This window comes from Curcuma longa, unplaced genomic scaffold (genome assembly GCF_044706935.1).
Source record: "Curcuma longa cultivar G26 ecotype Majalengka, Jawa Barat unplaced genomic scaffold, ITB_CL_G26_1.1 contig_14734, whole genome shotgun sequence".
Lineage (NCBI taxonomy): Eukaryota > Viridiplantae > Streptophyta > Magnoliopsida > Zingiberales > Zingiberaceae > Curcuma > Curcuma longa.
The window spans coordinates 79524-107047 of NW_027429858.1; the positions used below are offsets into that span (position 1 = coordinate 79524).

At 37.8% G+C, this 27524-nt stretch overlaps 6 protein-coding genes across 8 annotated transcripts; 5 read left to right on the plus strand and 1 right to left on the minus strand.

The window, feature by feature from the left end:
• Positions 1-1274: 1274 nt before the first annotated feature.
• Positions 1275-2152, plus strand: LOC141816170 (NAC domain-containing protein 90-like). Its single transcript, XM_074704004.1, has 3 exons — positions 1275-1448; positions 1534-1835; positions 1921-2152. The coding sequence occupies exons 1-3, from the start codon at positions 1289-1291 to the stop codon at positions 2119-2121; spliced, it is 663 nt and encodes a 220-aa protein (XP_074560105.1). The 5' UTR covers positions 1275-1288; the 3' UTR covers positions 2122-2152.
• Positions 2153-3607: 1455 nt separating this feature from the next.
• LOC141816164 (vesicle-associated membrane protein 714-like) lies at positions 3608-6623 on the plus strand. 2 transcript variants are annotated; one of them, XM_074703996.1, is made up of 5 exons: positions 3608-3969; positions 4066-4167; positions 5080-5270; positions 5959-6122; positions 6294-6623. In XM_074703996.1, exons 1-5 carry the CDS (start codon positions 3720-3722, stop codon positions 6385-6387), a joined length of 801 nt encoding a protein of 266 aa, XP_074560097.1. In that variant the 5' UTR covers positions 3608-3719; the 3' UTR covers positions 6388-6623. The 2 variants fall into 2 exon arrangements, with proteins under 2 accessions (XP_074560097.1, XP_074560098.1); XM_074703997.1 differs by lacking the exon at positions 4066-4167 and having other exon boundaries at positions 3608-3936.
• A 637-nt stretch (positions 6624-7260) lies between these two features.
• Positions 7261-14289, plus strand: LOC141816162 (mRNA-decapping enzyme-like protein). The gene is made up of 8 exons (XM_074703994.1): positions 7261-7627; positions 7739-7779; positions 9259-9308; positions 10932-11076; positions 11892-11945; positions 12505-12625; positions 12793-13245; positions 14029-14289. Exons 1-8 carry the CDS (start codon positions 7469-7471, stop codon positions 14083-14085), a joined length of 1080 nt encoding a protein of 359 aa, XP_074560095.1. The 5' UTR covers positions 7261-7468; the 3' UTR covers positions 14086-14289.
• A 682-nt stretch (positions 14290-14971) lies between these two features.
• Positions 14972-15610, minus strand: LOC141816171 (NDR1/HIN1-like protein 12). The gene has a single exon (XM_074704005.1). It carries the CDS (start codon positions 15593-15595, stop codon positions 14972-14974), a length of 624 nt encoding a protein of 207 aa, XP_074560106.1. The 5' UTR covers positions 15596-15610.
• Positions 15611-17347: 1737 nt separating this feature from the next.
• LOC141816168 (nudix hydrolase 26, chloroplastic-like) lies at positions 17348-21108 on the plus strand. 2 transcript variants are annotated; one of them, XM_074704001.1, is made up of 6 exons: positions 17348-17497; positions 17567-17617; positions 19546-19638; positions 19979-20073; positions 20627-20745; positions 20830-21108. In XM_074704001.1, the coding sequence occupies exons 1-6, from the start codon at positions 17432-17434 to the stop codon at positions 20856-20858; spliced, it is 453 nt and encodes a 150-aa protein (XP_074560102.1). In that variant the 5' UTR covers positions 17348-17431; the 3' UTR covers positions 20859-21108. The 2 variants fall into 2 exon arrangements, with proteins under 2 accessions (XP_074560102.1, XP_074560103.1); XM_074704002.1 differs by having other exon boundaries at positions 17387-17497; positions 20627-20741.
• Positions 21109-24521: 3413 nt separating this feature from the next.
• LOC141816161 (protein FAR1-RELATED SEQUENCE 5-like) lies at positions 24522-26880 on the plus strand. The gene is made up of 2 exons (XM_074703993.1): positions 24522-26674; positions 26772-26880. The coding sequence occupies exons 1-2, from the start codon at positions 24522-24524 to the stop codon at positions 26878-26880; spliced, it is 2262 nt and encodes a 753-aa protein (XP_074560094.1).
• The last annotated feature ends 644 nt before the right edge of the window (positions 26881-27524 follow it).

Here is a 27524-nt window from a genome sequence, read left to right on the forward strand (position 1 = left end):
ATCGATTGATCGAACTTGTTGATCATTTGATTGAAAAACAAATTCAAATAATGGATTGAGCAGGATAAGATTTTGATCAGTCGACCAAACAAGGCTTATCGGTCGATAAAAAAAAATCATATAAAAGCACCTTGAGCCCAAGACTCAGATCATCAATTCAACTACTCTCATATCAAATCTCTCATAAGTTCTGTATTTGTCCTTATTTTTTAAGTTATTTATTTTATTATTATTTCGATGCATACTAATCTGATAGACAAGAACGAAGACGAAAGAAGAAAAGAAAAACCAATGCTATTCACCATTCTCTAGCGTTATCTTCCGTCGTACACTATAAACTTTTTGATAGTGTTGGCGAGTAAATATGACAACCCTAATCACTTTAATGAGTTTGTGTCAAATTGTCTTAAATTGATAAAAATTTTAAAAACTCACATATCTCAATTTAGGCTATGCAATTAGGTCTGAAGGTATGAGTACACTTAAGAGGCTTTTAGGAGTATAATGATCATAGTTTAAAATGATTCTGAGATTCTTAAGACTATCAATGAGTTTTTACCAAAACTCGTTAATGATTTTATAATGTTCAAAATTTTAATATAGTTTGAATTAGAAGAGTCCTAAGAATCTTTTGATAGTATTAATAAATGATGATTACACTCGGAAGGTTTCTAAAATGGAATGATTTTAATTTAAAATGATTTTGATGTTCTTAAGGGCATCATCAAGTTTTAACTAAAATTTATCGATGACATTAAGCATATCAAAAATATTTTAAATCAAGTTCATTATATCTCTTACATCATCATGATTGTAATCATACTCTCGTATATATGAATTTCATAGATTTATAAGTTATAAGTTTTTAAAATTGACATAATTTTAAAATATTTTGAGAGCTATGTAATGATCTTGCCACATAATTAAAATATAAAAAAATTTAACAGTAGACTGATAAACTATGAACAATCAACTACTAATTATAAATTTAACATAATAAATTAAAGTAATGTTGAATAAGCAATTGATAAGGATAAAAGAAGGGGCGTAATAAAAAATAATAATATATTTTATAAATATGAAAGTTGAATACATATTTTAGATATTATGAAAATTAACTACGACGGTTCAATAAATTACCGTGAAATATTTTGAACCGAGCACCGAGTCGTTGCCATAAACTCTGATCTCAAATTCCACGCGTCAATTTGAAACGTCCCCTGTAGATAAACACCGGCCTGAACCACCATCCCCAATGCAACCAAATCAACTAGACCTTCCTCCGACCATGAGCACCGCCGCTCCGCCGGGCTTCCGCTTCTACCCGACCGAAGACGAGCTGATCGGATTCTTCCTCCGCCACAAGCTCGACCGCCGGCGAGAATCCGACATCGCGCGAGTCATCCCCGTCGCCGACGTCTACACCGTCGATCCGTGGCGCCTCCCCTGTAATCCTCAATCCCTCGACTGATCTCCGCACTTTCGATATTGTTCGAGAAATTCATCGTCTAAAAAATCGATTTTTGATTGAAGCCATGGCGGGGGAGGCGTGCCGGGCGGACGGGGAGCAGTGGTTCTTCTTCTGCCCGCGGCAGGCGCGGGAGGCCCACGGCGGAAGGCCGACGAGGACCACGCCGTCGGGTTACTGGAAGGCCACCGGCTCGCCCTCCTTCGTCTTCTCGTCGGCGGAGAATAACCCGGCGTTGGGCGTGAAGAGGACCATGGCGTTCTACCGGGGCAGAGCGCCCACCGGCACCAAGACCGAGTGGAAGCTGAACGAGTACAGAGCTCTCGCCGACCACCCGGGCGGCGCCGCCTCCTTGACCAGCCTAATCGTACGTAACTAATCTCAGCTTCTTCAGGTTCGCCGCCGCCGATGCATCGCTGCCAAACTGATCCGCGGTGATGAAATTTTTGCAGTTTCACAGCGAATTCAGCGTGTGCCGCGTGTACACTAATTCGGGCTGCGTCAGGGCCTTCGATCGACGTCCGGTTGGCGGCGCACGGACAGTCGCTCCAGCGCTAGCGAGCTCCTTCGACGGCGATAGCTCGGTGCTGCGACGAAGCGCCGGCGGCGAGGTCGACGACAGTTACATGGCCTGTGTTCCGGAGTGTGTTTGAGGAGTAGCTAACGATATTTGGCACTAATAAGTCTGTTAATTGGGTAATAATTATATCTTAATTAATGTCTTAGACCATTAAAAAGGAATTTGATTAGGTGTAAACGGTCGATTCAGCCTGGTCTAGACCAAGTTCGACATGATTCATCCGGAAATGGATTGTGTTTTATCGGGTGCAGCCTAATCTGTGTGTCGGCTAAGAAGTAGAGGCGCGACGGCAGGTTTAAAATTTGCCAGTGAGTAATATCGGTACGTGCCTAACATGGCTCGTGATGAAGCATGTCATGTTAGATTCAACCCCAATAATTGAACTTAAATATCATTATGATCATGTCTGAGATCAAGTGATAGGATGATTCAATAAAATAATCATGATCGTGTAATTTTGCTCTTCTTTTAAGTCGGTTTTCAGAACGTCGAGTAGCAAAAAGTCCTTCGAACAAAGGTATAAAAAGATTTCAGAAATAGGTTAGAAGGGAGCCTAGGCGAACCTTGGCAAATTCCCTTTGACATTCAAATCAGAGCTCCAAAAAAAGACAGAGAGAACAAATACAGAAAAGTCAAAAGAGTAAAGAGTTATGAATTATTTGTTGTGGTGCTACTATTGATTATCTTTAAATAGAAAGTAAAAAGATGATCTTAGTTCTTAAACTATACATCTCTTTATTTAATTACATATGACCTAATTTCCAAAAGACACATCTCTATTTTTTAATTATCGAAAGACATCTCGTTTGGTGATAAACACTTCAACAACTACATTTATAGGTGATCAGTGCTTCAACAACGACTGAGTGGAATCAAAATTTCTATTTGGATAGATCAAACTTGAATATGACTCAAATGGAATTGATTTAAAGTGTTTATTTTATATATTTGTTATCAAAAATATTTTTATTTAAACACATCTACAATGTGATAGTAAACTTAATCAAAATTATTATAGTTGATATATCAAAATACTCTTTATTAAGTTTGATAAAATTACTTTAACTTATCAAAAGCAAACTCCATTTAAAATTGTTATAGCAACTATGACATAACTATTAAAATAAGTTTGATATAATTAAAATAATTTTGATTAAGTTGATAAAAATATTTTATATATAATTATTTGTTTTATGTTATAACAACAATATTAAAATAAAAGTATTTTTAAAATAAAAATAAATTAGATATTATTTTGACTATTAAAATAATTTTGATATAATTAAAATAATTTTGATTAAGTTGATAAAAATATTTTGATATAAAAATATTTTATATATAATTATTTTTCCTTTTTAAAGAAGAGAAGCTCTTTTAATAAAAATTCTTTTGATTTTCGCCAAAAAATTTCTCTACTATGATTTCTTTTCCATCACCATCTATCCGTCAAAGTAAACACAGCGTAAAGAGATAAAAAATAAAAATAAAAATAAAAATAATAAACTCGAAATTTTCCTTTATTTTCTTTTAAAATTTGTTATTATCTTGTTGCAATTCCTTTTTAACAACTGCTCGGCCAGCGCGTTGACTTCCTGGTGGCGAAAGAGGCGGGGGCTTGGATCCCCCGAACCCTAACGGCGCATTTCGACCTTCGCAAAATTGTTCGCTGCCATGGCGATCCTATACGCGGTGGTGGCGAGGAAAACGCTGGTGCTGGCGGAGTTTTCCGCCGTCACCGGCAACGTCGGCGCCATCGCCCGCCGGATCCTCGAGAATCTGGCGCCGGAGTCCGATTCCAGGCTCTGCTTCTCCCAGGATCGCTACATATTTCACGTCCTCAGGGCTGATGGGATCACCTTCCTCTGCATGGCTAACGAAACCTTTGGGAGTGCGTCCGAGCTTCCTGCTTTTCTTTCCCCCCGTTACGGTTTTCTTCATTTGGTTTTGGATTTCGTACAAAAGTAGTTCTTTTGATAACCTCGATACTCTACGCAATTTAAGGTATTTGTAGTTTTAGTGTCACCACAGCAGAGACTGTATGGCATGGTTTGTGAACTATTGCTCATGGATTTGTTGGAATGGACATCTAAGGCTGCATGTTGGAGGTTTTTTGGAGAACGTAAGCGAGTTCTCTAAAGCTGTTTATAAGAGTATTCTCTGAATTGCAAATATGGTAACTGGTGATCAGACATTGGAAGAGTTCCTTAAGAGGAGAACTATTGTTTTAGAAGAATTGTACTTCCAATGTGTTTTAGCTCAACAATTTCTCTTGCTTGTTTCTGATAGTGGAAGTTTCTTATTGCTAGAGGAAGTAATTGTCTATACATTTCATTTCGAGATGGCACAGTATCCAATACACAGATTTCGTATCTATATCTTTGATGGATTACATTTTGTAAACTTTCTCATATTGTCCAAGAACCTACTCTTTGGCCTTTATTTCTACTATTTAATCTAGTTCAACAGGTACATAGTCAAAAATTATTTCTTCTAAATATTAGATAATGGATGACTTAACCTATTTATGATTTCTAGTTGAGGAATGATAGTTTTTTCATGTTAAATAGTGTTAAATTATCTAAACTTCCAATGATTTCAGTATAATAATTTCTGTGTCGAGCCAATATTTGAAGTATGATATTATCTCACTCCTTTTCTCTTCATGTTTTAATGAATTGATCTGTTCATTTCATATTGTATCACTTTACCATGTCATTCCATGGTGAATACGTTTTCTATCTAAGAGAACAACTTTGGATAGCCCTTGATGATCTTAGGACAGATAACATTGTTCTAAATTATAGTGTTTAACTAACACAGATCAAGTTCATAAAGAGAGGTCTATTAAACGCTTTCACATGATTCCCTTGCGACGTCTGATTTTGCATAAATTAGAAATGTGTGTTATATCTTTCAGATATACCTTATTTATTACACAAAAGCTATTTAATTTATTTTATCAATGTGCCAACTTTTAAGATCTATGATTTCTGTTGATTATTGCTTCAACTAGAAGGTTTTTTTATTGTAGGGAGGGTTCCTTTTATGTATTTGGAGGATATTCACATGAGATTTATGAAAAACTATGGCAAAGTAGCTCATTCAGCGCTAGCTTATTCAATGAATGATGAATTTTCAAGGGTGCTACATCAGCAAATGGAATTCTTCTCTAGCAATCCAAGCTCTGATGCACTTAACCGTGTCCGAGGTGAAGTTAATGAGGCAAGTTACAAAAAACCAATGGAGACCTATAGTTTGTGTGTTTAAATAACTCGTGTCTGTTTCTCTCTTGTGATTCTGTGAGAATTGTAGATATATTATAGTTGATTTTAAAAGAACAATGAAAATTCCAAGATTCTGATTTTATAGGAAACTTTGAATTCTTATCTTTTGAAAGCATATCGGCTTCTTGTTTCTCTTTTTACTCAAAGTCACTTGGCATAGTAAGGTTCTTACTTGCTTATTGCTCCAATGAATCGATCATCTATTTCGTCTCTAGATGTTGCACAACTTTTGTTCTTCTGTGTCAGTCTTTACATAGTAATATGGTATGGTTGGTTAATCATTAAATAAATCACTATATAGGGCTCTGCTTTAATAGAAGAATTTAAACTAGGCCCTTTTCCTATTGCTATGGTCTTTGGAGTTTGATGCGTGATTGATTTTATAATACTTCATATTTTATTTTTTGGAGTTACTTCAAATTCATTTATCAGATGAAGTTGCAGTGTATTATGCCGTGATGACATTGCTTTTACATGGACTCATATGTCTTTTTAAAATGAATTCTATCTTCTTGCTTTGGTATCTTTGGATTTGTCACAGGTTTTGGATGTTATGCTGTTTGAACTTTTGGTTGATTCTTCTAGACGATGTGTTTTTATTCGACTTATCACCCCAAAATTCGCAGATACACACTATAATGGTGGACAATGTCGAGAAGATACTGGACAGGGGTGATCGCCTTGCACTTCTTGTGGACAAGACTGCTACCATGCAAGATAGTGCCTTCCATTTCAAAAAGCAATCCAGACGTCTACGGCAAGCTCTGTGGATGAAAAATGCCAAACTTTTGTGAGCATCTAAACCTTGAATGTTTTCTCTTGAAAAGTTCACGATATTGTGACCTAAAATCTAACAATTGATTGTTCGACGGCGATACTATCTCAGAGCACAAAAGATTAACTTTGATCTGCTAACTGTTTCATGCTGATTCCAGTCACTGATCCTTTGGTATCCCTGCAGAGCTGTGTTGACATTTTCAATCATTCTGTTGCTGTACATAATTGTAGCAGCTTGCTGCGGTGGCATCACTCTTCCATCATGCCGGTCAAAATAGGTTTGATCGAATTCCGTAGTGGTGAACAACGTTGCTTTGTATAAGTTGCCTTCTTGTTGCAGGTTCGCATGAAAACTTGTTAGGTATAGTGAGTAGTTCACATTCCTCTATTGGTTTCCTAATGCACAAAGCCTAGTAAATAAACCAGCTGTTCGTCCTGTTCATGTCTTGATTTCGAATATCGGATATTTATTTCGATTACTTAGTCTAATAAAGGTTTGGTTGTTGTAAAATCATACGAAGCGATTTGTTTGGGAGATCTTGCATACATCACTGCAGGATATCTGTGAAACGTGATCTTGAAGTTCACTTTGTTCAGTTGTATCGATTCATTCGATGTGCCTTTTTCAATCCATACAACTTTTGAATGTTGTGGTTCCCCGCCTATGCTTTCTTTGGTTTGCGACTCCAGTTAGATCCATTGGCTTGTGGCCGTGAGACCTTGGCTTAGACCGTGAGTCGCGGCCGAGCTATGATCGCGAGCTCCGAGCTCGTGTGCTCAATGTTGGGGGCTATCGGTTTGTCGAAGAGTTTGTGATTTATCTTTTTTTTTTTCCTGATCCATCCTTCGGAGTGAATGGGATATTAGTTGAAGTTTGCTTGTCTTAGTATACATTTAACTGAAAAAATAAAAAAAAAAAAAATGATGTTTAGAAATAAAATATATTTCTTCATTTTTTAATTAAAATAACAATTTGTTCCATAAAACTTATAATTAAGAAACTAACGATAAGGATTAATCTACCCGAGCATTCGGAAGGACGGTCGAACTGGACGGGTATCTACGGTTCGTCTCGTAGGGCCCACAATGGCAGCTCCAATCACGAAGAAAGTATTCATTCCATGGCCCATTGAAACTCTCCCATCCCTCTCCCCAATTTCTTCCTCTCTCTCGATCGCCTCGCCTCGACTCGAACAAATTCCAACTGCACACTCGTCGAAGGGCGCAGGATTCATCGCATCTCGATCTCCCTCGCGTTGATCTCGCACGCATTTCTTTCGCCCCTCTCTTCTCCGATCGAGCGTTGCTCGAATTGCTGCCGGGGTTCTTCGCGATTAGGGTTTGGTCGGTGCCGAAGGGATGGCGCAGAGCGGGAAGCTGATGCCGAATCTCGACCAGAACAACACCAAGGTCCTCAACCTTACCGTACTGCAGCGCATCGATCCCTTCGTGGAGGAGATCCTTATGACCGCTGCACATGTCACTCTCTACGAGTTCAGCATCGAGCTCAACCAGTGGGTGAGTTGAGATTGACATTCTTCAATCCTTAATTATTCGATTACGTTTCGGCTGTCCTTTGGCTGGATTTATCTCATCTGATCTAGGGCTATTTTGTTTTGTTTTCTTCAGAGTCGTAAAGATGTTGAAGGATCCTTTTTCGTCATCAAGAGGTAATTGGGAATCCTGCTTCTGAGATATTTTATGTTGTTAATCTTGCTTGCTGTAGTTTGAAAATTGAGGTGTTTACTCAAATTGTTCAAAGATACAGCATGTTGTTGGATATGAGCAGTTTGATGGGGAGACTATGTAGGAGCTAGCATGGGCGATACCATTAGATCTAAAGGAAGAGAATATGAACATAACTCATATACAGCCTAATGGAGAAAAGAATATCTAGGGGAACATGTGTGTGGAAAAGTTGTTTGCTGTTATATGATGGTCCTCCTAGCCTTTAATTACCCTCAAATGGCGCTAGTACCCTCCAAATGAGAGTTGAGTATCAATTCGCTCTCACAATTCCTCTCAACCATCCTCACACATCTGGCAATGCCAACGCATACTATAACCTTCCCGTTAGTTCATTCATCCTAGATCATTCTCATTTAGCTGCTTATTTTCCTGGATATGTTGCTTGAGGCAGTTAGTTTGATACTTGTCAGCACACATATCTATGGAGCTTCAATCTTCATATCCACTACAGTTGAGGCAACTTCCATGGGCTAGAAGTTGCAACTCTGATACCAATTTTTTTCTCTTTCCCCCTGAATGATGATGACCATTTGCAAACGCACGCCAACAACTTGAGATGTAGGTGCCCTGTATGTTCTGTCATATAAAGACTAGAATATGCCTGATGTAATCCAAAGTTCCACTTGTGGGTTCCATTGACCTCATTTTATATCTAATCAACCGACTAAAAAATTCCTATCAAGTTCAATTGGTATTGTATGAAACATTGGACGCCTTATTCTTCACGGCTTTCCTAGACAAATTGTGCCAAAATATGCACAATGCTTTGCTTGCTTACCAATTGAATCCACCACAATCTTTGATGTGATTGTAGCAATCATGGATAAGCATTTCATGGAAATCCAAAAATCCACCTACACACTTTCTACCCCTAAGGTTAAGGTTGGGAAAAGGTAGCACACCCATTGACTCGACATGGTTAGACCCATAAAATTAGATTTGGATTTTAGTGAGTTAATTTGCAACCTAATTATGATTTGTAAATGAGGCTTGGTCATGTTTGAGTTGGTCATTTATATCCCTGGGGCATAGTTGAGTTGGTTACGACGGGGCAGACTTGCTGAAGTGGGCAAGGATCGAATTTCAGCAAAACCGAGGCAATGCCCTCCCCCGTCGTGGTCAACTGCAGCTTCTCGATTTACCTCCTCACAGATGGTCATGGGGCCGACCGTGTGGGGCCGCTAGGGTGGCAGATTCTACATTTTGCTGAAGTAAATGAGGCTTGGTCATGTTTTGCAAGTCAAATTGCAATTACAATTTTATAATTAGAATGGAGCAGTTGGTTTAATTTTCTCCCTTCAAGCGCTGATTAAATTTTTGCCTTATCATAATTTTTCCTTGAATTATGAATTTGGTTATTTTTTTATTGATTAGAATAAAAAAACATTATGTATTTGCAGGAATACACAACCCAGATTTCAGTTCATCGTGATGAATAGACGTAACACAGGTTAGAAATCTGCCATGTTAATGTCACATGCTTGGAGTTAATTATTATTATTTTACATTTTTGGTAGTTGTCTTACCAAATATGTTATTTATACAATTGCAGTCATGAGAAAGTAAATGAAAAGTCTTTTCTGTAGACGTTTTGTTGGTCTCTTGTAAGTTCCCGTGGTTATCTTGGTTCAATATTTCTTTCTAGGTCATGCATAATAGATCGGTGCTATTATTGTGGTTTTTCCAGTGGGGAAGGCATATTAAGCAGAGTAAACAAAATATGGATTGCTTGATGATGTGAGTTTGAGTGCTAAGAAATGATGAAAGCATATTAGGCAGAGTAAACAAAGACATGGATTTCTTGATGATGCAAGTCTGAGTGCTAAGGAATGATGAATGGGTGAGCATCAAGTTAGCTTGTAAATTAGGCAGTGAACAAGGGTTGAGCATCCAGTTTTAGCTTATAGATTTGTAGAGAATTATCTACCTTGCCTTTTTCACATCTTTGAAAACCAACTCCTGAAGGAGATTGTATGAAGTACAATATATGAACAAGAAGAAAGTATGGAATTTTCCAAGAAGACTGTTTCTTAGCAGTTCCAAATTTCCACTTCAGTTCAACTCTCCTACACAACAATATCCTATGACAACAACAACAAGTGTTATTGTTTTTCCTCTATTGTGCTGGATATACAGCCACATCGGTAACCCAAGGCCATTTGGATATCTTTTGATTATTGTAATTTGTAAGAAATACTTTTCTTTGGGTTACCCTCTGCCCCTAACATTGTTAATCATTATTAATTATTTAATTGAACTTTCTAAAATTATAAAATTGAGTACCACTTTATTTTATTTTATCAGAGGGAGATGTTACTGTGAAGAGGTTAAGGATTGCCGATTTATTCTTCTTGGCTTTGTTGAGGCACTCTTTACCTTTTTGTCCATGCATCTAGAGTCCATATCATTCTTCATTACTGGAATAGGTTGATATGATGTAGTTTTCTCTATTCTTTAATTTTTTTATAAATTAAAAACAGCAAGCCTTGGTTAAATCCAATAACAGTCATCGATTACACCATTAAACAAAATTAAATTTCAACAATCTAAAAGATCCATGTAGCTTATGCACTACTAAGTTCCTAGCTTATAAATCAAATAAATAAATTTATTTCTGTTGGAAGTATATAAGCATGTTCGAATTTAGCTATCAAATATTGTTGTAATTTGTTGTTTTTTTAGTACATCCCAGCTGAAGTGTGTGCTTATGATTTGATTTGGGTTCTATGCATGAGCTGAATGAAAATAAATGAAATGCAAATTTAGTAAATGATTAGGCGAATGATTGTTGGTTTTCTACATTAGAAGATATGGTTTCCTTATTCGTAAAAGTGTCTGTATGTTGCCCTCTGTAATTATATCAGAAGCTTAAGAAAGTATTTCAACAGGTTCAGTTGTTTTTATTAACCAAGTCACAGTTTTGATCTTTGTTGTCAGATAGTAACTCATTGACTTGAAATTTTGATTTTATTAGAAATTCAATAATAGTATACTGATATATGTATATATTCAATAATTGATGAATTTTCATTACCAGGTTGCCTTTTTTTATGTGCTTCTTTTCTTTCAACAGATAATCTGGTTGAAGATCTTTTGGGAGATTTTGAGTATGAAGTCCAGGTTCCATATCTTTTATACCGAAATGCAGCTCAAGAAGTCAATGGCATATGGTTTTACAATTCACCTGATTGTGAAGCAGTGGCAAATCTTTTTAGCAGGTTTGTTTGGGATTTTTCAAGGTGCTTCTAGAAGGATTATAATGTGAAAGTTTGCTTTTCTTCACTTTTGCAGGATTTTCTCATATATTCTATTATATCTTAAAGATATTAAAATGTAAATTCTAAATGATTTGATTGAAATCTGTCCTTTATGATTCATAGTACAAGATTGAGATTACTTGGGAGCTACGGCCTTGGCAGCTGAGCAAGTTTATAATAAGAACACAAAACACGGACCTGCAAGAAAGACATAAAATGAAAAAAATGCTGTGATTAAATATTTACAGCATCATGTTTTATAGAATTCTTTTTCTACAATAATTTTTTATGAATAGCTGAAGTTTCAAAAGGATTCGAGCATATAAAGATATGATGAAAAAAAATACAAAAGGAAGCATTTAAAAAAATCATTGAGTTGGAAGAAAATACTGGGGTTAATTTGAATCAGCTTGTCTCATGGAGGATACATGACTTGCAGTTTTTATTATTTTAGGGTAACAATGTCTGAATCTGATTGAATATATGATCATCATTAGCTAATGTATCTCTACTTTTTATGGTCATTTGATGTTGACATATTTGCCATATCCAAAAGTAGTTGCGAATTAAATTTTATTCTAGCTAATCTAGACAAACTTGCAAGGGTAACTGATAAAGCACAGAAACAGGATACAATTTGTTTTTTCATTGTATTTATACACCTTGGTAGTTTCTTCATCAAGGAGGTAAGAATTTATTATGCATCCGACATGAACTACATTAGTTATTTTCATTTATTATGATTCCTTATACTGATACAATTTATTTTTATTCAGGATACTGAATGCCTATTCAAAAGTACCTCCAAAACCTAAGGTCTCTTCTAAAAGGTACTTCTATCATCCATTTGTTATTCATTCCTAACAGCACATAAGTTCTTTTATTCATTTTTTTTGTCTTTCAGAGTGATGATAATTCCTTTAGCACACTATCAATTACAACATTGAATGTTGCAGTTCCTTAACTGTGATTCCTTTGGACTCCTTTAGAATATCTACTAATATGTTCTTTAGGTCATTCCATGCCGAACTATTTTAGGATTTTTGACAAACTAGTTAATGTCTCATGAAAAATTACTAAAAGCGATGATAATTTTGGTGAGTGGCAGCCCAACTTTTAATGTTTCTATCAACACAGTCCAGTGGCAGGAAATTTCTGTTGTTGACCATGGTATTTATTTGGTCTTTCTCATGATGCTAGAGTGTTGACTAGTATGATGCACAGTTCAAGTGATTCACTGATGTCAACATGTTTTTTGATGGTTGCTAGCATGGATTACATGATTTGATAAGATCTTAGCTTTTCAGTTTCTTGCATTTGTATAGATGTTAATATTGTCGTTTATGTGACTGTTTGGATGATTTTCTTTCCCTTCTTTTCTTGTAACAGTGAATTCGAGGAGCTTGAAGCTGTACCCACTTCATCAGTCATTGAAGGTCCTCTTGAGCCAACAACATCAGCTACACCAACTCCTAGTGTCCCTGATGATGCTTTTATGAACTTTTTCAGTGTATGTGAAGAGTATCTTTTATTATACTCCCTATATGTTAATTCATATTTATAGGGTTCTCAGTGTCTCTTATCTATTTAGATTCCTGTAGATTTTAAGTATTGTGTAACTCAAGATGGAGTTAATTTCTCAAATAACCTTTACATGTATATTTTTTTATTTTTCAGAATGCAATGAACATCGCAAACACATCAAATTCATCAATTAGTGGCCAGCCACCTCTTGCTTCTGCACCAGCTCCTGTAGTTACTCAGGCAGCAAGTCTCATTCCAACTGCATTGCCAACTACTCAGCCCATTCCTGTTCCCTCAGCTTCACCAATTCCTCTAATGCCACCTCTGGAAAACCTTGAATCTTGCAATGGAAATAGCACCCGGGCTACAAATCTAGTGAAACCTTCATTTTTCTCACCAGCTGTGTCTTCTGCACTACCAGTGTCATCCTCAGTTCTAACTGCTCATCCCCTCCATCCTCCAGTTACAATGCAGCGACCATATGGAACTCCATTACTTCAACCCTTTCCACCACCTGCCCCATCTGCATCTCTAACTCCTGTTCCAAACCTTGCGCCAGTTATCACGAGAGACAAAGTCCGTGATGCACTATTGAGGCTTGTTCAGGTAAGTTTTTTTTTTTGGTGTGTGTTTGCATTTACCATAGGTCCTGATCTAAGATAAATTATCTCTAAGTCATGTCCATTCTTTTATTGATGCAACATTCAATTTCTTTCTTTTCTTTTTGTCTCCATACTCACTTTCGCAGTTACCTTAACACCAATGTTGGAACTATGTTGATATAACTTTCTCTAATCACCGACTATAAAACCTTTCCTTTTCCTGAAAATAAGTCTTCGATGCTAGTTGTTACTTTTTATTTCTTTATACACCTAGGAATCCCTACCTTTTCTCCCTCATTGTCATTTTGTCCTACAAACGCCGTCTCACTTTACCGGCTTTATAATTAGTTGCTGAGGTTTGATCGCTTAAATTGATTTCTTTTGTGAAAGTTATTTTTTTAGATGTATGCCACTATGCCTTTCTCTGGTCATATCTATATCCTTGGCAAGTCCATTAATATTTATATTCTGATTCCTTTTACTTAAACTTTTAAGTCTACTAGTTAATAATACTTCTGTGATTTCTTGCTAGTAATGACATGAAACAAACTTTAAGATTTGACTAGGTTTTTTTTTATTATGTTGAACTAGTACATTTTAGCAAATGCTTTGCTGAAAACATTTCTGCAAATTTTGGCTTTTGGTAGGTAAAATGAACTTTCAATACAGGGAAAAAAAAAGAAATTCTGAGATGTTCATCTCAACAGTGTTTGCATTTCCTTTGATCTAATTTTTGTTTAGTTTGCTCATGGATTATACTAATCTGAGTTACATTTTTTTTCTTCAGAATAATGATTTCATCGACATCGTCTATCGAGAGATGCTAAATGCACATTATTCGTGAACAATCCGAGATTGGTGAAATGGGTTTGAGGCTGGTCCACTGCATAAGGCAGCTGTTTCTTGTAGTTCCTGTAAAAAATTACCCATCAGTGAAGGCACAAGGAACTTCTGTTACTATTATCTTTTGCAATTTGTATATGGATGGAATACTGCAATCTCACCTTCTGTGTGTTATTCATAATCTAGTGGTTTTCGTTGGTTAAAACTCAACTTGGAAGATGGAAACATTCGTCGGGGTTCAGTTCTTAGGTTCGACGAAAGTTGTCAATGGGTCGTGTTTGGGTATTGATGATTCGAGCGCTCTAATCGAGCGGCTGTAAAAAGGTGGCTCGATAGAAGCCAAGTGCAAGAGCACGGTGGTCGTTGAGCTCGCCGGCGAGGCCAGGACGAACTGTTACAGAGTGTTGGACGAGAAGGCTGCAGAAGGTTTTGATGAATGAGTTTGAAAATTTTGAACATAATAGCATTATATTTGAACATAATCCTATGATATTTTAAAATAATTTAAATTTGAATTTAATTATATTTTGAAACGATGAATTCGAATTCAATCTTGAATTATTTGAAATTTAATTTGAATATATTTAAATTAAAATTATATAAAATAATTAAAATTTGGTTTGCAAGCGGCTCATGTACCTTGGAAGAAAATATTATGAGTTTGAATTTCATTTGAAAAAATTATCAAACACATTCAAGTTCGGTTCGATAATTTTGAATATAAATGAAATATTTTGATTAAATTTTGCTGGAAAATAAATATCGAAAAGAGTTTTACAATGGCCTTTTTTTTAATTTTTAAAATATAAGTATGAAATTTTGTTATTCTCAACAATTACAAATTAATAATGGAGCATAATAACGCCGGCGCGATATATAGGATCCGATCAGATGTCGACGCGGCAGCGCGTGTACTGGAATCGGTAGTAGTAGGAGCCGGCATCGGAGGGCCTGGAGGAGTCGAGGACGAGGAAGGCGGGGCAGTTGACGTGGAGGTGAAAGTGGCCGGAGGTCCAGGCGCCGACCTTCCACCGGAGGCGGCCGTCGATGTGGACGGAGAGGAGGACGAAACCGGCTTGCTGGTCCTGGGAGAGAGCGGCGGCGAGGTCTGCGGCGAGAGGGACGGCGCCGCCGAAGAGGTAGGGGGACCAGACGGTGACGTCGTTGTGACCCTGATAGCCGGCGGGGAGGGCCTCGGCGGCGGTGGTCTGCTGGCCCCGGTAGCGGGTGTAGGCGACGAGGCGGTCGTAGTAGATGCCAATCCTGTCGTTAGGGTTGCGGGAGGAGAGGGTAACCTGGAGGACGGAGGTGACGAGGCCGGAGCCGGGGGTGAGGTTGAGCTGCACGACGGAGTCGTCCTGGAGGTAGAACCGGGGGCGGGTGGGGCGGAGGACGAGCCACACGACGAGGACGAGCACTACCAGGGAGATGAAGCAAGCCAACGCCAGTCGGAAGAGGAGGCGCCTCGCTCCGTCGCCGTCGCAGTGGCCGCAATCGCTCTTCTCCGACATCGGCAATCGATCGAACACTTGGCCGGCGGCGAATCGGGCTGAGGACCTGAGGTAGTATGGTTTATATAAAGCACACTGCCTTGGGCTCCATTGTGGTGGCCTACCTTACGTGGCGAGATTTGATTAGCTATCAGAATCAATTATATAGACTTATTTTTGGTAATTTCACAGTTAATGCATTAAAATTGGACCGATATTTTAAATACAAGGGGAATAATATATAGTTTTTGCAATATTGAGAGATGAATTTTTAGGAAAGTGATCGCATCACTCGAAATTAATTAGAAATATATTTCGCTATTATTTTCACCATGTTTATAATTATATTTTTATACATATTTCTATAACTGAGGATGAGTTGGAGGACACGTGTCAAACAGATATTACACTCGAAAAAGGGAGCTATAAAAAAATGGATAGGACGGGATCCAAACTAATTAATTTTAATAAAATAAAACATGTTTTATTTGTTTCTTATGTTCAATTTAAATTATGAAATTAACTATTTATTTTATGGCATATCTATTCCTTCCTGTCCTCTTATTTAATTTATTTAACACTCTAAAAATATCTATATTCTTTTTATAAAAATAAGGCTTACTGGATGACAAAACTTACAGTTTTAGTAATTACTGATATAACTGCTATAATATATTAAAATAAATTGATTTAACTTTTGGTTTTTTGTTTAGCTTCTTCAAAATTACGACTCATAGAACATTATTATATTAATTTTTAAAAACAATTTGAGTAAAATTACTCAAATTTAATTGACATGAGCACTTAATCAAATCATTGTAGTACTATTTTAACAATTATATCTATAATAGAGGATCAAATGGACCAACCCATTACAAGACAAGTCAATCCGTCATAAACTCATCATATGACAAGCAAGACAGGCTAGCCTACTAATTTTGCTAGTTGGAAAAATTTTCAACCTAACCCAACTTAAGATGGGTTACGGATAAGATAGATCAACATACGGGCTTGTCAAAAAAATATTAAATTTAGTTTGGATTGTAATTTAAATGTTAAAATTAAAATTTTTAAGTTTAGATTATGATTTAGACGGGTGACATCCACTAATTTATTAAATTTTTTACTTTAATTTTAAATTAAAAAAAAATTCAATCGAGATCAATCCACGCGGATTACAGACCTAGGTGGGTCGATATATTTGAATTCATCTTAAAATAAGTTGATAAAATTTCAATTCAATCTATTTAAATTGTTTGACGAGACGGACCAATCTGACAGACCTAATCTAAATTAACGACTCTAATCTATAACAACAACATAAAATAAGTTATAATAATTATGATAATAATTAAATTGTTCCTATGCCCGTATATATTTTAACAGCTATAAAATAAAAATATTTTTGAGATAAAAATATAATAAAGAGTTATTTTAATATATTTTGTAAAAGAGTGTCCTTTAACGAAAAGAGTAATAAGAGACATCCTCTTAATAATTTTAAAATTTGTTAATAACTGAAGTTTAATTTTTTTTAATAGTTTTATAAATATTTTTGTAATTTAAAATTTGTGAAAGATATTTTGTAGATTTTAAAACTTTGATAGGATTTTCCATAAATAGATAAACTGAGGCAATTTCAAAAATTGTTCCAAGGGCAGGGGCAAAACCGTCCTCCTAATTAGCAAATTCCGATCGTGATTTTTATAACGAGCTATGCGCAGCCATGGTCGTCTCCGCCCCGCCGCCCCGCCGCCCCGCCTTATCACAAGCCCCTTCCCTCTCCGTCCGATCCTCCAGCGTTCCTCTACTTCGCGTTCTCCTCCGCCAAAGCCGCGCCCCCTCGTGGCTGCCTCCATGGAAAGTTCTCCCCCGGGCTACCGAAGGAACGTGGGGATCTGCCTCGTCAATCCCGATAACAAGGTTCGTGGCACTTCGTGTCGGTTCCTCGTCTCTCGAGCGTTCGTCTGATGGATGGTTTCGTGCTTTAAGATTTTTTCGGCTTCAAGGCTCGATGTCCCCGGCGTTTGGCAGATGCCTCAGGTGAGTGTAATCGCCTTGCTGTACTTGTCATTAATTTCCTTGTTGAAATAATAAACGAGTTTGATGTGATAAAGACTGAACTTCATCTGTGGATTGCTCCGCCTCCATTTCATTCTGCCATTTTGTGCCTGATTGCTTGAAGTAAAGGTGGATTCATTTACCGCAGCGGCGTGTACCGTATTGTTTCCATTAGATTCATCTAAATTCCTTTGTTTTGGTGTCTTAGTGCGAAGAATTTGATGATAATGAGTAAGAAGTGGGAATTTGATTCTCTATTTTGGATGTTTCTGAGGAGAAACTTTGGATTTGTTGTTTCAATACTTCTAATCTTGTAGATTAGGATGAGATAACATCGAGCATAATCAAAGCATGGGGCTAAATCAGCTAAACACTAGGCGAAACAAAGTCCTTTTCCAATTTCTTCAAACACAGAATGGAAGTTTAGTTCTTGTGATTAAGAATTGTTTTCCATCAAGGAATTAAACTTGAATGATCAGAAGTTTAGGAGTATAAGTTAGTTTAAATGATCATTTTTTGAAATTAGTTCCCTATAAAAGGTAATTTAGGTTAGACCTGATTTAAAACTATAATAAATACATACATTAGATGAAGAGGAAGATCAAAAAACACTTGATTAATAATAATAATAAAATAGATTAAAATTTATTTAAATATAAATGATGACTTAGTGGGATAAGATTTGGTTGTTGTTGTATAAAAGGTAATTTATGTCAATTATTTAATTAATTGATTAAATGATTTGAGATATATGATCTTTGAATATCTATGTTTTCTTTGTTTTTTTTATAATATTTAATTATGATAGAAGGTTAAACAACTGTTTTACTTATTATAGTTTAAATGATTGTTACTCTTATTCTAATTAATTTTCTATTTAAGCTAAATCCAATCTCTTTAGAATTGTATTTCACCAAATGTATTCATTCAGTGAACTTTCTATCTCCATCCATTTATTTTATGGTATTTGATAAACTTAAAAGTTTTGGAGAAAAAGAATATATCAGCATCTAGGATTTATGAGATAGGCTCTTCCTCTTCTTCTCTTGGCAATGCACATCTTTTCTTGTGTTATGCTTGTTTTCATATCTTTGCATTTTGATCAATTTTAACAAAAGAGCAAGATGCAAAGGCATGAAGAAAAGACCATAATACGATATGAGATGTGCACCAATAAGAGATGTGGATAGATAAGGAAAGAAAGGAAATTAAAGAGCCTACCTCATAAATCCTAGATGTCGTTATATTCTCCTTCTATAGAACATTTCATTTTTCTAGTTTCCATGAAATAAATTGGTGGAGGTAGAGAGTTCATCAAATAGACAAATTAAAAGATATAGCCAAATACAACCTAAAGAGATTAGCATTAGTTTATATAAAAGGTCAATTAACTATTATGAGTAAAATAGTTGCTTAAATTAGAATAAGTAATTGATTAATGTATTCTACTCACCATAATATTCAAAATGACCGTAATTAAATATATTCTAAAGTATTTTAAATATAATAAATTTACTATGAGCATTGTAAATGCTTATAATAGATTTTTTTTCTTATTTAAATAAAACCAAAACCAATATTACAAAATCATTGTGAGAGAATTATTAAATTTATCTTTTACTGAACAATTCTAGTAAAGACAATAAAAATAAAAATTTTAACTTAATACCCCTAAAATTGGGTTATTACCGAAGAATGATTGCAAATGACACTTCTGGTTAAGGGGAAGTATTCATACCTTTCTCTGATTCTAGTTTGTCACATGTCTGTAGAAGTTTGTTTCGAATGGATGCTTAAAATTTTTTCTCAGTTACTGTCAGACATGAAAAACTTGGATATTGGATCTTCAATTTTCAATATGTTTTTCTGTTTGCCACTGAAGTTATCCAATCTTTTATGAACTTCTTCAGGGTGGTATAGAGGGAGAAGAAGATGCTAGGATTGCCGCCTTCAGGGAATTGAAGGAAGAAACAGGAGTTACATCTGCAGAGATCCTTGCCGAGGTGACCAATCTGTACTAGCATTTCTTCTCATTTTAGTTTGGGATGGAATAAACTGCTGATTGTTCAAATCTGCTGACGATATACTATGTAACTTAGCGATGTTATTATTGTCAATTTAAACTATTAAATGATGCAATATATCGATCTTAGCCTTGTTTTTGTGGGATTAATTCATATGATCTTAGCTAAGAACAGGTGGTTTAAAATTTAAATAGCATTAGATGAGTTCTATTGGTTGGTTGATATATAGCGTGCCTTATCTTTTTCTCTTGGATTTTTTAATCTTCATTCGATTAGAAGAAGCATATGAGCATATGTTGCCTCAATTCCGCGACTGCAGGTTCCTTACTGGTTAACCTATGATTTCCTTCCAGAAGCAAAGGAAAAGCTGAACAAACTATGGGGAACAGATTGGAAAGGTCAAGCGCAAAAGTGGTAAGCATTCCAATGTTCCTGATGAATTTCTACCTTTCAAATTGTAAAGGAGAGGCTTGTTAACGTAGGCATCAGAACCACACATGATTAACCGATGTGGTATTCGGAAAAAAGAACACACACATCTTTATTTAGTACCCCGATGAGAATGTCTGTTTCTTTCTGTTTTGGTCTACACTACGATGTGTATTACCTGTTTGAGGTAGTATAGAGGAAAGGTTTAACCCCTCCTAATAGTGCAGTTGTATGAATAGAATTTAACCCGCTTACCAGAGCAAACAACTATCAGTAGAATGTATGTTTCCTCTTTGAACATTTCATTTTTTTTGTTAGACATTCTTCCTTCGAAAAGTAGTAGTTAACGACAATAGGCTTAGGCTTCAACAAATGTTGCAAAAGCTAGTAGAGCATACAAATTGAGACAACTTTGAAGTTGTTTCGTCTTAGCTAATGTCCACTAAGGTTCATCGCGACATATAGCGATCATTATCACTCATTTAGGAAAACTGGTTATGATCTCATTCTCTATAGCTAAGTCTGCATCAATGTGCAGGTTTCTATTTCGATTCACAGGTGACGAAGATGAAATTAATCTCGCTGGGGATGGAAGCGAGAAGCCAGAATTCGGAGAATGGATGTGGATGACACCGGGGCAAGTTATCGAACGTGTGGGTAAACCAACTCTTGTTCTACTACACTCAATAGTTGATATGATCGAATTTGAGTCTCATACTACATTATGTGCTTCCTGAACAGGCAGTAGATTTCAAGAAATCTGTCTATGAGGAGGTTCTCAAGTTCTTTAAACCTCATTTACGGCCAGATTCAGATTCTGAAGAATAGATACTCTGTGAGGATTGAACCGCTCTTTCGAGGAAACAACCGTAGCAAGTCATATTGCTTTCTGCTCTGTTAGCGGTTAAACATTGTTGTTGATATAAATATATAATCATGTCTAACTGCTTCGATGATTCTGAAGACAAACACCTCTCTTACTGAATTTGAAATAAGATCGTACAATAATGTGATTGTCAATCCATGCATAGTCAACTGATGATTTGGTGTGTGTGGCCTCTAGGGAATGGTTGAGTTGGTTAGTGTGGGATAGTCTTGTTGAAGTAGATGTCGTCGGCGAAGCCGAGGTGCCTTCCCCCGCAGTGATTAACTACAACTTCTGATTTACCTTTGATGATAGGACCGACCGTGTATCAGATTCTACCTTTTGTTAAAATGATTTGGTGTGTATGTGTTTGATATGTTATCAGTCAAGTTTATTACAATTTGGTGGATAAGAAAAACCACTAAAACAGGTCATCAGAAGTGAATTATTTATAATATCATCGATAAGATCAGACCGGACCGACAACTTAAATGGTTGAATCAAGATCTTGGTTCAATCCAATCAAATCAGCAAAATAATCCATTAGTGAAATCAAGGTATATTAATTAGCAAAGAACTGATATCTTGCGCGACGTATTCCGCGTGATCCGTGCGCGACATCTCTGACCCACCGCTGCTGCCGCCGCCCTCGCCACGCCGTCCGGCCGCTGCCTCGGGCCTGATCGACGTGCTGCTCATCGGCGCTCTGTCCGGCGGCGGATTCCGGATAGTGGCCGGAATTTGGCAAATTTGGCCGGAAATGCGGTTGGCAGTTTTGGGCGTCGGATTCCTGCCAAATCGCGGTCGGATTCCGACCAAATCGAGGCCGGAGATCGGCCGAAGAAGGACCAGCGTCGCACACGGCAGCGGCAGCGGCAGCGGCGGTGGGTCGGAGGTGTCGCACACGGGTCGCGCGGGATAAGTCGCACAGGATATCAAATTTCTTAATTAGCACATTACTATATATAGAGAGAGATGATATCCTGCGCGTTTTAAAATACATGATTTTACGCGATATCAGAATCGAAATATCCGAAAGAATCCTGAAACAGTAAATATATTTTTTTATTTTCATTTTAAAAATTATTTATGTTTAATAAAAAATAATTTTTATTTTTATTTTTTTATGTTTAATACTATATAACTCAACCCCTAAATCCTAAAGAAAAAAAATCTTAAATGGCTTAACCGTAAAATAAAAAATATATTAAATGATATTATTTACTATTCTAGACACTCAAAATTTTTCTGGATTCCCATGTTGCGCACAGTCACATATTTTAAGACGCATAGAATATCAATTTTATATATATATATATATATATATATATATATATATATATATATATATATATATATACGAGTTTGATATCCTGCGCGAACGAAAAAACGCGCCCCATGCGCACGCGATCCCGGCCGTTCATCGCGAAAAATCCAGGCCATTTATAAAAAAAAATCACTGTAGCTTCTCTGCGTCGTCGGCGTTCTCGCCGCTGCCGCTCCCCCGTCCTGCCACCGCTGGCCATCGGACCGGCGGCGATGGATGCGCAACTCACCGGCGCCGGACTGGTGGCCGGATTCCGACTGAATTCGGCCGGAATCCGACCGCGGTCGACGCGCCTGGCGCCGGCGCGTCGACCGTTGTTGGCCGATTCCGGCGAAATCGGCCGGATTTCGGCCGAATCACGGCCGGAGACCGGCCGCAGTCGACGCGCTCGGCGCTGGCGCGTCAACCGTTGTTGGCCGATTCCGGCGAAATTGGCCGGATTCCGGCCGAATCACGGCCGGAGACCGGCCGCGGTCGACGCGCCCGGCGCCGGCGCGTCGACCGCGGCCAGTCTCCGGCCGCGATTCGGCCGGAATCCGGCTGATTTCCGACCGACAGTGGCCGTTGGGCACTGTCCTGTTTCCGGCCGGATTCCGACCGTAATCCGGTCGGAATCCGATGCCGGAATGTGCGCCGGCGAGTTGCGCATCCAACGGTCCGGGTCCGATGGCCGACGGTGATTGGACGGCGGCGCGACGGCGGCGGAAGTGAGCGGGGTCGGCGGTCGCGCACGGATCGCGTAGGGATGAGTCTCGCGGGCCTCTATATATATATATATATATATACAATTTTGATGGAACGCGCGACTCTTATGCGCGACTCCTGCGCGACGCTGAGTTGGCATCGCGCATCCCCGTCCGCCGTGGCTGCCAGCGCGAGGAGCAACCCTAAAATTTGATTATATTCGCTTTCGCCGCCGCTGCTCTCGCTCCGCACTCCTCTCGCTGCGCTCCTCTCCTCCCGTCTCGCTGCGCTCCTCTCCTCTTCGTGACCGACGGAGCTCTGCCCTCGCTCTTCCGGAGCTCTCCCGCTTCCGGAGCTGTGCGCACAGTACCTCGGCCCGTCCGGCCCTCCCCTCTTCCGGAGCTCTCCCTCTTCCGGAGCTCTGCGCACAGTACCTCGGCGCGTCCGGCCCTCCCCTCTTCCGGAGCTCTCATCTGCCGGACCGACGGAGCTCTGCCCTCCCTCTTCCGGAGCTCTGCGCACAGTACCTCGGCGCTTCCGGCCCTCCCTCTTCCGGAGCTCTCCTGTGCCGGACCGACATTGCGTCCGGCCCTCCCTCTTCCGGAGCTCTGCACACAGTACCCTCGGCGCGTCCGGCCCTCCGTCCCTCGGCGCGCCTCCCTCTTCCCGACTCCGTCTCCGAGTTTCGGCCTTCCGGCTCTGTCCGACTGAAACTCTGCGAGTTTCGGCCGTCGTAGCATCTGCCCACATTTTGGCCCTCCGTTGCCCCCAGGTTAGGCTTATGTCAAACTTGTATGTTGCCCCAATCAGCTCTTTACAAACAAGTTTAGTTTTCTCTGTTGTCAGTTCCTTCTCCGCGACTCCCTCTGCGCGGCCGCCCATCCCTCTGCGCGTTTGGGCCCTCCGTCACCTGAGGTCGTGTTAAAACATCAGCGCACAGGTCGGCACTCCGTCGCACCAGGTTAGGTCATGCTCGAATTTGGTGTTTTTTGAAGTACATTCTCTTCACATATATTTATAGTTTTCCCCGATTTTGGTTGTTTAAGAAGTACAATAGGTTCACAGTTTGATAGGTTATTTGGAAAGTTAAGAAGTACAAAATTGCACCGCCATTTGAACATAGATGATTTACTTGGCCCACACCTATGTTCTACTGCATGCACCAATCCTTGGTTAGACTTACCAAAATAAGAACATGGATTTGGAAAAAAAAGAACCATTAGAAGGAAAGATAGATAACAATACTTGATCCCTTGTTAGACTTACCAAAATTAGAACATGGATTTTCTCTGTTGTCAGTTTCATTGACGATGGAGTATGTAGGAACGTGTTCTCTTTTCTCTATTACTCGTGTGTATCTAAATATGGTTTACCATTTAGAGTCTCAACTTTCAACCATGGAAAGCAACCTATACAATTGTTAATGTTACTACGATTATTTTGTCGAAACTTTACATCATGCTTTAGCCATTTTATGACAATTTGATTTAGAATATTTTTATGGCTATATGGTGAAATGCAGAGCTTCAGTACATCTAAATTTCACATTCTCCAACAATGGAACAAAATTATGGTGATGATCATATATATATTCCCCAAGTTACAGATGACCGAAAGCCAAAAATTGGGATGAAATTCACATCACTAGAGGATGCATTTTCATGGTATAACCAATATGCACGAGAAGCAGGATTTAGTGCAAGGATAAATAATAGCAAGAAAAATAGGATGACAAATGAAGTATGCTGGAAAACATTTGTATGTTTTAAACAAGGACATACTGATGAACGGAATAAAAAGTTAACAGGTGATCAACATAGAAAGGAAAGAAACATGGGTGAAACTAGAACAGGATGTAAGTCCAAAATTGCACTTGTCAAGCAACAAACTGGATCTAATTGGATAGTGACTAATTTTGTTGAAAGTCATAATCATCCACTGTCGACTCCTTCAAAGGTTTATTTACTACGGTCGCATCGTCATGTTTCAAAAGCCAAAAAAGTATTAACTCAACAGTTTTCAGAGGCTAATGTGCCAACATGTCAACAAATGCGATTGTTCGAAATAGAGTATGGAGGACCTGAATTAGTCGGTTGCACAGAAAGAGATATTAGAAACTATGAGCAACAGCAAAGAGACGAAGAAAAAGGGATTGATGCTGAAACATTAATTGAGTTATTTGCATCGGAAAAAGATAAGAATTCAGGGTTTTTCTATGAGTACAAGACAGATTCAATGAACAGATTTAGTCGGTGTTTCTGGGCAGATCATATATCAAGGAGGGCATACAGTGTATTTGGTGATGTAGTTGTATTTGATACAACTTATAATACCAACAAATATGGTTTGATTTTTGCACCATTTGTAGGAGTCAACCATCATAATCAAACAATCCTTTTTGGTTGCGGGTTTTTAAGTGATGAGAAAACTGAATCTTTTGTTTGGCTGCTTAACACGTTCATTGAAGCCATGCCTAAAGGTGCACCTAAAGTTATCATCACGGATCAAGATCCTGCTATGACGAAAGCCATTGCACAAGTTTTCCCTCAGACAATCCATCGATATTGTTTATGGCACATAATGAGTAAATTCCCAGAGAAATTAGCTCCTCTTTCCCATGACATCTTTCAAACCATAAAGAATGCCATTAGAAATTCTACATCTCCGGATGAATTTGAGGAATCATGGAAAGAGGTTATCACGTGTGCTAACTTAGAGAAAAATGATTGGTTGTCTTTGATGTACCAATTGCGACAAAAATGGGTGCCAGCATATTTTAGTGAAGTTTTTTGTGCTGGAATGTCAACTAGTCAAAGATCTGAAAGTTCACATGCATTTTTCAAAAGGTATATCTCAAATAAGAACTCATTGATGGATTTTATCACCCGTTTCAATAGGGCACTGAGACACCAAAGACACAATGAGCTAATTTCAGACCATGTTGATATAAATGAGCATCCAAGGATTAAGACAAACTGGCCAATGGAAACTCAAATGGTTAAGTTGTACACGAAAAATAAATGGATGGAATTTCAAAGTGAAATTAGCGAGAGTCATGGTTATTATGTGAAACAGATATCTTTTGAACTTGATTTTGTAGTTTATCATGTGATGAAATTTCAAAGTTGCTCTTCCTCCAAACCGAAGGTCCTGACGCATGACAATCAGAAAGACTATATATCCTGTAGTTGTAAGAAATTCGAGTTTGATGGCATTCCGTGCAGGCATATGTTAGCTTATTTCCGTATCAACCAAATTTTTCATTTGCCTGATCAGTATATACTTAAACGCTGGACACAAGATGCAAAGGTTGGAGCAATGTATGCTTTGGGAGAGGAAAATTTAATCGATGATCCAGACAGATTTTTGATGTCAAGGCATTCAAAGTTATCCTATAAAGCATCAGTATTAATTGACGATGCATCTTTGACTGATGAGGGAACAAATTTCTTGGAGGAACAATTTGATTGTATCTACAATAAAATCCAAGAGATAAATATTAGTAAAAAATGTGGTAGTGGCAGTCAAACTAAGAAATCCTTGGATAGGAATCCTGTTATTATTGATCCTTCGTTAATAAGAACAAAAGGCTGTGGGAAGAGACTGAAATCATCAAAGGAAAGGTCAACCTCAAAATCCCGCCTATGTCATGGATGTGGTAATCGAGGTGTGTCACATGACAAACGCAATTGTCCACTTTTACAACAAGGGTATGTATTGATTAATTCTGCATTTATATCATTTTATTTGAAACTCGAATGAGTCTGACTAATAATGTACATATGTATACGATTTGTCAATTGCCAGATCGAGTCTAGATAATCAGAATAACAACGATACTGACACATATGACGAAGACTTTCCATATACGGCTGGTACTAATAATGTTTTGCTATTGCTATTATACCATTTATAGTGGATGAATATTTGAGGAATTACAGTTAATAATTAACTTTATTTAATGCAGGTTCTAACAACATGCTTTAGAATTCAATGCTTTATTTTCATCATCAAAGAATACTTCAGTTTGTGTTACTGATGTAGGTGAGACATAAATTTTCAATTTTTAAATTCTAATTTGTTTCTTTGCTAGTGCTGTTGTCTTTCAATCCTTAAGTTTGAGCTAAGCTGATTCTTGCTACAGGTTATGGCGGAAATTATTGCTCCAGGTTATGTGTCTCACATATATAGTTTACTTCATTTGTTGAAATGATAGTTGCAGGTTATGGCGGAAACTACAACATTCCTGATCCCAGCCATGGTGGAAATCAATATATGGGGAGTTTAATTGTTGTGAAAGCTACATTTCCAAGTGCTGCTACAAATTCGATAATATATCATTTCCAAGTGCTGCTACAACATTTCCAAGTGTTGCTACAAATTCGCTAATATATCATTTTCAAGTGCTGCCACAACATTTCCATGTGCTGCTACAAATTCGATAATATATCATTTTATGGTTGCAACGTTGTATGGTTGTATGGTTGTATCTAGCTATGACAGTATGGTTGTATCTAGCTCCATTTTGGTTAGACAGTATGGTTGTATCTAGCTCCATTT

Bases quoted from the DNA above. Each gene is read 5' to 3' on its own strand.
- LOC141816170 (XM_074704004.1), top strand. From the start codon at position 1,289: ATGAGCACCGCCGCTCCGCCGGGCTTCCGCTTCTACCCGACCGAAGAC. The intron at 1,449-1,533 runs GTAATCCTCAAT...TTTTGATTGAAG, and splicing joins CGATCCGTGGCGCCTCCCCT to CCATGGCGGGGGAGGCGTGC. The intron at 1,836-1,920 runs GTACGTAACTAA...AAATTTTTGCAG, and splicing joins CCTCCTTGACCAGCCTAATC to TTTCACAGCGAATTCAGCGT.
- LOC141816164 (XM_074703996.1), top strand. From the start codon at position 3,720: ATGGCGATCCTATACGCGGTGGTGGCGAGGAAAACGCTGGTGCTGGCG. The intron at 3,970-4,065 runs GTTACGGTTTTC...TTGTAGTTTTAG, and splicing joins TCCTGCTTTTCTTTCCCCCC to TGTCACCACAGCAGAGACTG. The intron at 6,123-6,293 runs GTGAGCATCTAA...GTATCCCTGCAG, and splicing joins ATGAAAAATGCCAAACTTTT to AGCTGTGTTGACATTTTCAA.
- LOC141816162 (XM_074703994.1), top strand. From the start codon at position 7,469: ATGGCGCAGAGCGGGAAGCTGATGCCGAATCTCGACCAGAACAACACC. The intron at 7,780-9,258 runs GTAATTGGGAAT...ATGTATTTGCAG, and splicing joins TCCTTTTTCGTCATCAAGAG to GAATACACAACCCAGATTTC. The intron at 13,246-14,028 runs GTAAGTTTTTTT...TTTTTTCTTCAG, and splicing joins CACTATTGAGGCTTGTTCAG to AATAATGATTTCATCGACAT.
- LOC141816171 (XM_074704005.1), bottom strand. From the start codon at position 15,595: ATGTCGGAGAAGAGCGATTGCGGCCACTGCGACGGCGACGGAGCGAGG.
- LOC141816168 (XM_074704002.1), top strand. From the start codon at position 17,432: ATGGAAAGTTCTCCCCCGGGCTACCGAAGGAACGTGGGGATCTGCCTC. The intron at 17,498-17,566 runs GTTCGTGGCACT...TCGTGCTTTAAG, and splicing joins TCGTCAATCCCGATAACAAG to ATTTTTTCGGCTTCAAGGCT. The intron at 20,742-20,829 runs GTGGGTAAACCA...CTTCCTGAACAG, and splicing joins CGGGGCAAGTTATCGAACGT to GCAGTAGATTTCAAGAAATC.
- LOC141816161 (XM_074703993.1), top strand. From the start codon at position 24,522: ATGGAACAAAATTATGGTGATGATCATATATATATTCCCCAAGTTACA. The intron at 26,675-26,771 runs GTATGTATTGAT...GTCAATTGCCAG, and splicing joins TGTCCACTTTTACAACAAGG to ATCGAGTCTAGATAATCAGA.